We start from the raw sequence: 9,513 nt of genomic DNA on the forward strand, positions 1-9,513 counted from the left end.
TGAGGGGAGGAGGGATGAGACATTAATGGTCATCTGGGCAAGATCGGCCTCGAGGGAACTCTGGCGGGCCTCAATTTTGGCCATGCGGTTGTTGCCATGCGGTTTGAGCCATGCAGCTCTGCGTGTCCGTACACAGATCTGTAATGGCGGCCATGATGCGTCGTTCATGTTCCTCGAGGAACGAGGCCGTGTGGCGGATGACAGCCTCCATCTCCGGGGTGGGGGCAGGTTCGGTAGAGGAGCGCCTCTTATGTGGAGGGGTGCCCTTATGAAAATGGTTATGGCCTTTATGTTTACTGTATGTTTCCCGCAGTTCACATGAGGAAATGTCCTTTATGTTTCCTCCATGTTGAAATTTGGCCACTGCTTTTATGTTTCCGTCATGTGTCCTCCCTTTATGTATCCCTTATGTTACCGTACTTTATGTTTCCTCCATGTTGAAATTTGGCCACTGCTTTTACGTTTCCTTCCTGTGTCCTCCCTTTATGTATCCCTTATGTTACCGTACTTTATGTTTCCTCCATGTTGAAATTTGGCCACTGCTTTTATGTTTCCGTCGTGTGTCCTACCTTTATGCATCCTTTATGTGGCCGCAGTGATGAAATCCTGTATTTTACGTAGACATGCATAGATGAAGAGTTCCGTGTGCACATTTTATTTTTATAAACATTTCCTGAGTTAAAAAGTTTTGCATTGGTTTTCATTGTAAGGTTACTGTTCCCTACATGATGCAGCGCACGGATTGGAACTCTGCTATGGCACAGAAATTCATGCCAATTTGTTCTAAAATTACAAAGTAATTAGACTTCATAGATTATTTCAGTATAACACTTGGATTGCCACTGTACGTTCCTCACTGCAGTGCTGCTGTTCTAGTTATGTCTTTGTTACTAATATAAAATGTAATGTTTGGATAGAAAGATCAGGTTGGATCAGTGCTCGCACTTTTAAAAGAAAGTTTTGACTATACTTTGCAAAGGTTTGTCTGAAACTACGAACAGTTTATTGGACTATCTGGATGTTACTGCAATTTGCCACGTCTGCTCACAGCAGACCTCTGGAATGTGGTGCTTGGGACCTGAAAAACAAAACAAAAGATAATCTTTTTCACCAATTCAAAAATATTCATACAAGCAAGAACAGCCTGACCTGTATGCACACAGCTAAGAAACGTGGAGCAGTCAAAAGCAGCTCATAAAAACATCAGGGCGACACAGAAGCTTTTAACTAATTGTTGTTTGAAACAGACTGAGCTGCCAGTCCACTCAGGTATTAAACTGCTCACATTTTTTTTTAAACATTTCTGCAGCAGCTGCTAAGTAGTACATGACCTTTAGATGTAGGCAACTGGCCAACAAATCTTTGTGTTCCTGCTTGTACAGATGTCTCGTAGTTATATCTCAAGTGGTTACACCATTATATGGTAAAATTCAGGCGGGAATAAAACCAGCAGCAAACATCAGACTACCTGGGAAATTATCACCAAAACTTAAATATCTAGTAAATCAAACGAACAATCGATTACGAAGGGTCTAAAACCTAGGCCGCAATTTTGTAGCGATCCCTTTTCCGATGCTACTCCTTTTGCTCATTGATCTGACCGACATTCGGCTATCGTTATTAACTAGAACAGCCAGCCATGGAAGGTGGGTTATAAGAGTGGCACACATCGAGCGGAAAGCATCGCAAGAAAATCGCATCTCTTATTAGGCAGTGCTACAAGCCACTGCCTTTAACAATCGCATGCACTGACATCCTGTTCTTCGGATTAAAATATTAATGAAAGCGAGCGTCTGATTGACATGCCTCGATTAAAAAGAAATTTCGCTGTTGTAATGTCGGTCTATATTTGCCCTACAATATAAAAGACAAATACGCGAGCACGTCGAACACAAACAATGCGTACAAGTTCTCGCGAAGCTGGACTTCAAACTGAACGCCATCAATAAAGTAATCTTCACACAAGCTAATATCTGTTCAAGTGTCACACATCGCAGTCGCGTGCCAACTCGCGATGCCCGTGACACATCGACATGCATTACACACGTAACTTGCGGAAATTCATATCTACGGAAGAATTTCTTGCCGGCAAACTACCGAGACAACAGTAACTTTCAGCGTTTACGTAAATATTTGCCCATTAAGTCCCAACGATCAGCGGTGGTAGCACATCACTCCATAAAGCAAATAAGCGGTAAGAAATAATAAATTTCACGGAAACTACCCTCGTGAAACGCTTTGCTAAATGTGCACAGCAACATGGTCAACATACGCTCAGAACGTGTTCTGTTGTCGTTCCACAAAGCTTACTACATGAACCAAAAGCTGCGAGAATGCGCGCAAGCGTCAGACCTGCTTACCTTCAATGTGGTCAGCAAACGGCTCCTTCGTCTCGCAGGCAACATGCGACGACGCTCTTTCCGGCGCGAACACTGTCGAATTGCCGATGAACACCAGCGCACGAAAGCACAACTTTCAAAAAATTCTTCCACGCACCATAATTCGAAGCCACAGTACCAGGTATTCCACGAGCGAACGCGGACAGGCGAGAACAAAGGCAGCTCGGACGGGCGCTGTAGTACGCATAAGACACTGGCGTATCACAGGAAACATAAGGCGAACTAATGGCGTTATACGAGTCCAGAGGTTTCCTGATGGTTAATGCACACGGTACGGATCACAGTTTGTTTAGGCACTTCGAAAATATGATTCAATTAACGTGTAACTGCAACGAGTACTTTAACCGCGCACACCAACACAACGTGGCCCAGCTCAACCGTCACACAGCGGCAGCGCCACACTGCGGTTAACAAGTGAATTTAGCCTCCGAGATCTACATTTTCTTTTAGGGCGGGCATTTTGTAAAAGCACGGCCTTCGAGATTTAAAAAAAGTCGTAGCTGGAAGAAAGGCTGGTATTTAAACACAAATTATTCAGTTTAAAGTGTCTTGGTACGTTGCTTTTTTTTTAAGTTATTTACAGAGATTTCAGACGAGCTATGCGCGAACTTTTGCCGACGGACACGAGCCAATCAGCGCGCATCATGTGCAACTCCGTGTGCTTGGGATGGCGGACGGTGGGCGGGCAGTCGCGATAGCTGTGAGACCCACCGATCAGAAATTCGGAATCACCACACATATACACGCTTCTTATGGCGCCCAGTGGCGTGTTTTTGAGAATGTCAGGCCTTATCTTGAATAGGTGGAACCATATTTCCTCGTAGCGTAAGGAATAAAGACGACAAAATGTGGCGATGGCTGGCTTGCAGCGGCAGCGGAACTTCGGCCAAAGTGAAGCAGGCGTACTGCTGGCATGCTCGCGTAATCAAATACGGCCATACCCCGCACACAACTTTCATACTCAGCCAACTCACAATTATAAATTATTCAGTTGTACGCCCAAGGAAGCATTTACGGGATCCGCGCTGCCTTTCTACGCGTGCTAATATCGACACAGCAGTTACTCGTGCTTGTGGTCAGCGCGAAAGCGACGAGAACAGCTACTTAAATGGTTGTATAATCATATACGCTCACTAGCAGAGCGGCAGATTGGCCGCGGAGGCGTCCGCCTCTTTTGCGGTTCATGTAGCGCAAGCCATCGAACACTGCGCGTCGTGCCACCGCGTCTCCAGCGGCCGCGCAATTGTGTTTTGTCGTGAGGGATTATTCGCTGCATGAGGCTTTGATGTACGTATGTACTGTTGATGGCGCGTGGTGATCAATACGGCCAAGATAGATAGGGAGGGGGAGGCAGGTGCACCCCCCCCCATTTTTTTTACTTTGATACGCCAGTAGTTAAAGTTAATACATCTTTCAGGTAGACAATCCATCTGTAGCATGTGTAAAAAGATAATCACTGAGCGCACTCTATGTTTCCTGGATGTGCACTCGAGGGAGTACACAGCCAGGTAACACAGAGTGCCCACACAGGTAACATAGTGCGCATATATATATATATATATATATATATATATATAAAGTCAGATATATAAAATAAGTAGATTATTTCCCAAACTGGAGGCGAAGCGGAGCATCTGAAAGGCGCCTGCTATGAGAACCGTCTTAAACACTCAATCAACTATATTTGATAGCCTAGCTGGCGCAAAACTTTCATGAAATTCTTGCATATTAGGTTAAATACTGCAGATTTCTGCATATGACTTACTACTGGAGAATAGCAGGTTGAAAAATTAAGAAATACTTTATATATTAAGAGAATGCATGGCATAAATCATTATATACACCATCCTATTTCATGGCATGCTCGATTTTCCGCACAATATAGCCACAATTAGTGGCGGTCGGCATGTCTAGTGCGAGGGGTGCAAGCAGTGCCTTTTCCTTGAATCTGCCAGTGACTAACATACAGCACAGATAGCTCTAACTGTACTATTCGCAAAAGATGCTTACTGCGCACATTCTGTTACCTACATGTGCACTCAAGTGCACATGGAGGTAACATATAAAGAGTGCATGCACCATATATAGATTAATGCTCTATGTTACCTACGTGTGCACTCAAGTGCACACCTAGGTAACATCCCGCCGTAAACACAAAGGGCACATACTACAATAATTATAATAAGGGTTGTTTTCTTGGGGCAAAGGAAAGGATAAGTAGAGATTTAGTACTTACAATGACTCTGCAGAGTGTATCAACGGCTGTCACAAAGTACAGATATATCTGCCTGTATTATATGTACAGACAGTTGTTATGTGCACTCTATGTCACCTACATGTGCACTCAAGTGTACACTCAGGTAACACATAGTACACACCCAGTTAACATCCTGCCGTAAACATAAAGGACACATCCTAGAGGCATAATAAAGGTCATTTCCTCGAGGTATACGTTAGGATGAGTAAACATGTGGTACACACAAAGTTGGCGTCCCGGAGGTCACACAAAGGACAAGGAATCATAAAGGTCACATAGGGCACAAGAAGGAAACATAAAGGAAACATAAAGGCAATGACCATTTTCATAGGGGTGCGGGAGGGGGAGGCGGCACGAGAAGACGCGGCCGAAGAGGAGGCGGACATAGGGGCGGGAGGTGTTGGCGGTGGGGTCTGGAGAGCGATGGGTTGTGAGGTTTGGTGAGGGGAAGAGGCGAGTAGGTGGGGGCGCGCGAGCAGCGCCTGCAGCGTTTCTTTCAGTAGGGCAATCTCGTTGATCTGGGCTACGATTTGAGCTTTGACCTTTTCTTTTTCGAGGTCAGGTGTGGGAGGCTGCGATCGCCAGCTCACCTGGGAAGCAGTAGATGGGGTGTCTTGCCCCGGTTGCGGTGGAAATGAGACGTAGCGGGGCGCTGCGGTTCCGGCTTGATCGGGAGCTGGATGCGCGGGTGTCCTTGGCGGATGGTGTTGACTGCGCTGAGTTGGATGGAGTTGACTTGGGACTGCATGCGAATGGGGAGGGACCCCCCCCCCCCCCCCCCCGTTCGAAGCGGAGCTTACACGGGCGGGACCCCGCGACATGTGTGCCGCTGCACAAGATGCATTCAGGAGTGCAGTCAGGGGGGCCCCGAGCCGCGTGCACAGCTCCGCAGCGTGGGCAGCGTCCGGACCTGGGCTTGGTACATAACGTCAGAGCGGTGACCATGGCTCCAACAATTGAAACAAGCTTCAGCCTTGGGGCGGAAGGGGTGACAGATGAACAGGGCGCAGTTGAACATCACGGTGCGAGGGAGTTCTGTTGTGCCGAGGAAGGTGCTCAGGATGGACCGGGTGCGACCCATCTGCCTTGCGCCGGCGATGGCGTAAGTGCTGCTGGGATTCATAGCCTGCAGGTCCTCGATTATCTCCTCTTGGTTTTGATTGTCCACGGCGTTGTAGATTATGCCGCGCAGGGCGTTGTCAGGTGCGGCCACATGAGCGCGCAGTGGGTACAGCTGGGTGGCGAGACGCAACTCAGAGGTTCGCACATACTGCCGGGTGCGTTGCTCCGAGGGCGTACTGACGGTGACAGAGTTGTTGTATGGGTTTATGCGTACGCGGTCCTAGGCACGGGCGTCGCCGTACTCAACGCTGGCGCTAGAACAGAGTGAGGCAAGGAGGGCACCATTGGAGGTTCTTCGGAGGTCGAGGCCACCTCCAGGACGGAAGACGATCTTGTAGTCTTCCGCTGGGAGTCGAGGCAGTGGGACGTGGCGGCGTAGGCGGTGAGTCTTCAGCGATGGCGAGGGTGCCATGGCGGACTTGAGGTGGCGTTCGTGGCTGAAACGGCTTCCTTTGAATGGGCCGCACGGTGGGCTTGGAGCATTCGGGACCAGCGAGGGTCGTCATCAAATTCTTGTTGGGAGGTTACAGCGTGGACTATGCTTTTCATATCGGCGGCTTGGAGACAACGGGAGCGAGTGCCGGCGCAGCGGACGCCGCGCACCTGCGCGCTGCGGGCGAGGTGGCGTTGCGCCGAGTGTTAGGCTTAGTTCAGCGGCCCCGTGGCTGGTCAAAGATGAGGCCCTGGTGAAACGTTGGTCGGCGGGTCCGGGCAGATGAGATGTCAGGAAGGTCCTTACACCCCCGTGTGCTCGGTAGCAGAAACTGGAAAATATCCCGGGCGAGATGCCAAAACCAGGAGCAGAAATCGCGGAGCCCATGCGAGGCACGTCCGAAGAACGCCGGGCGTGGGTTGCGTCGGTGCGAACGGGGTGCGATAACGCTATCGCGTTCCACTCTTGAAGGCGAAGCTTAAGCGTACTCCAATTTTTTTCATGCCGGTGGCCAGCACACATGTACACAATGCGCTGTTCACATATAATGACATGCGAAATATCAGCAGGTCATCATCAAAACTGTTTCTTTTGCTCCCTATAGGCTATGCCTTAAGCTCTGATGCTGGCCCGCGACAATCCAGTGCTGCTTCACCATAACAAAAAAAAAAAAAAAAAAAAACTACAGAGTTTTCCTGCAGGAGGAAAAAGGAACGCGTACAGGACGGAAAACAGAATAGAAGCGAGAAAGTTTGCGCTTGATGACGCTGGTGGAACTCACGGAAAGCACGGCTGTGGGATATTGTATAATTCGCATTCGAATGGTGGTGGCGTTTCGCAGAGTGCATGGCGTAACGGAAGTCCGAGTAACAAGAGTTATTCCTGCAATAGGACGCGATAGGTTTGAAGTGCTGGTGGCGGTCGTGGTGATGTAGATGAACTGCATTTCTTGCAGGAGGCTGCCTCTGGACGCCATCATTATCCTGACGCATTTGACGGTAGACGAACACGAGGCGGGTCTGCCGTGTGTGATCACGGGAGGGGCGCCTTACAACGTTAAGCAAGTTACAAACATTTTGGGCATGGTGAGACATTTCTGCGTCATCCTAGTGTCCTCGATCGACGCCAAATACTGAGTGCAACAAATTTATTCTGACCGACTCAGTATGCAGGGTGTTTCCTTTTTTCTTTTTAGCTGCATCAACTTAAAGAAATCGATAGTGGAAGTTCCGTACGTCGCAATGTAGAAAACAGGGCACTAATTAAGCCTTAAGTAAATTTTTCACATGGCGGTGAAAATATGAGGAGACCACGCCCATAGGCGGTTGATGCCATAGTGATCGTCGGCGAAGCGCAAACATACGAAAAAGTTACGCCTCCATGTCGAAACGGCAATGCATGCATTGAGGTCATGTTGGTCTCACAGACGAACCCGTGCGCTCCATCGAGCCGATACATGCCAAAATAATCAGAGTCTTAGGCAAATTAAACGGAAAGTAATGGTCGGACTCCACGATCAAAATAACTATTTGAACAATAAGTCAAGTGACTTAATCAAGAAATTTTGAGCCACTGTATTTCGATCTGGCGTTTCGTTTCATCTCGGGAAAGAAATAGTGAAGTTTTACATGCCAAAACCACGATCTAATTAGGAAGCACGCCGTAGTGGGGGACTCTGGAAATTTGGACCACCTGTGGTTTATTAACGTGCACTTAAATCTGTATACACGGGTGCCTTTGCCCCCATCGCAACGCGGCTGCTGTGGCCGGGATTAGATCCCTCTACCTCGTGCTTGCCAGCCTAACACCACAGCCACTGAGCATCCACAGCGGCTTCATTTCGGGAGCACCCTTCTCATGATTTACCAAGTTGTGCTCTGTAGAAACATTCCTGACCTTCTATGAAAACGTATCGAAAAAATAGAAAATATCGACAGTACTTGTAGATGCTGGTATCTAGTTGGTATTTGGCGTCCCTGCACTTCATAGTCATTTTTCTGGTTTCTTTGGCCGATTCTAGCGTAGAGAAATACGGAATTTGTTTTTGTTCATTGCCAAAAAAAAAGACATAAACCCCCTAAAAGAGGTATTCCCATTCTGACAGTGAAACAGCCAAACAGCCTTCATTCAGTGCTCTTGAAGAATGCTGGCCCCAATATTACTGCGCAAGGCACATGCTAGGCATACATGAAGACAGAACGCTACATGTCTCATTGCGCGCGCTTGAAGTGGAAGAATGCAAACTAGCGTGACTGAAGTGGTGTAGTAACTTGTTCAGTTATTTTCAGCAGATTGATGAGGGGTGTCGCGACTACCTCCCTTATATATTACTCCTCCTTGGACTCCCTAATCATGACGAGCATGATACAAGTGAACCTATTAGCGCAGAAACGTTTCGACGAACCACACCAAATACTGCAGCGGCTACGCCACAGCTCGTCTAAAAAAGGTAGTCATTTTGACTAAGAATAATAAAAACTACCTCGCTTGACAGTAAACTAGCAGCGTTACATTATTTTGATATCAACATTATTTTTATGCGCGATTTCTTGTTGTTCTGATGTTTTCGTGGTCGTCTACCTACATAAACAGGTGCGCTTGACAATAAACTAGCATCGTTACATTATTGTGATCGCCCTACTACTTTTTATGCGTGATTTCTAGTTCCCACGATCATCCACCTACATGAACACGTGAAATTTCCCACTGCGATTTTGGAATCGGATTGGACTAAGCTTAAAGTGACCGTGCTACTACTATGGATGTGACATACCAATAAATCGAAGTATGCGTAGTGAATTCTTCGCGCGATCAATTGGTCGTGAGTTGCAGGTAATTGGCAAAACCTTTTTGCTCTGGGAAATGAGGCCGATCTCAGCATCTCATGTCGGCAAAAAGATTAGCTTTTTTTGTTGTTGCGAAATTGAAGAAGACAATAAGCACATGCCTTCAAGGATGTATCAGTGGGATTGTAATTGATACGAAATATTACTTGTAATAACTATATGCGCCATTCAATAGGTACAAGCAGCAAACAGCCTACAGCATTCCGCAGCCCGTCCCAATCGGCAGAGGCAGGTAGCATGTTTGAATATACATGTATTTCTCTTGCGACAAAAATTCATTAGCAGAAGCCATCAGAAACAATCTTCGCGCAGAACATAATAAACAAACCTCATATGGGGCGTCCAATGGATAAAATTAACATAAAAGAGCGGTTCACGTTGGCGAACAATTATCACAATAATATTTCCGACTGAAGAACAAATATCGAGATCGAGCTCGCTCGGCTGCAGTCTTGG

The 9,513-nt window shown here is 47.3% G+C and overlaps 1 protein-coding gene and 1 long non-coding RNA gene across 2 annotated transcripts in view; one reads left to right on the top strand and one right to left on the bottom strand.

Annotated features, from left to right (window-relative positions):
- Nucleotides 1–980: 980 nt before the first annotated feature.
- On the bottom strand, nt 981–2,765 carry LOC140216372 (uncharacterized). Its single transcript, XR_011893025.1, has 2 exons — nt 2,361–2,765; nt 981–1,078 (listed from the first exon to the last, which is right to left on the bottom strand). It is a non-coding gene; the product is annotated as an uncharacterized lncRNA (long non-coding RNA).
- Nucleotides 2,766–5,504: 2,739 nt separating this feature from the next.
- LOC126524967 (uncharacterized) overlaps nt 5,505–9,513 on the top strand; it is a 29,992-nt gene continuing 25,983 nt past the window's right edge. The window contains exon 1 of the mRNA XM_055067420.2: nt 5,505–7,296. Within this exon, the coding sequence (XP_054923395.2) occupies nt 7,147–7,296 (150 nt within the window). The 5' untranslated portion in view covers nt 5,505–7,146. The remainder of the gene's footprint in view (nt 7,297–9,513) is intronic.

Source organism: Dermacentor andersoni, chromosome 3, assembly GCF_023375885.2.
Source record: "Dermacentor andersoni chromosome 3, qqDerAnde1_hic_scaffold, whole genome shotgun sequence".
Classification (NCBI taxonomy): domain Eukaryota; kingdom Metazoa; phylum Arthropoda; class Arachnida; order Ixodida; family Ixodidae; genus Dermacentor; species Dermacentor andersoni.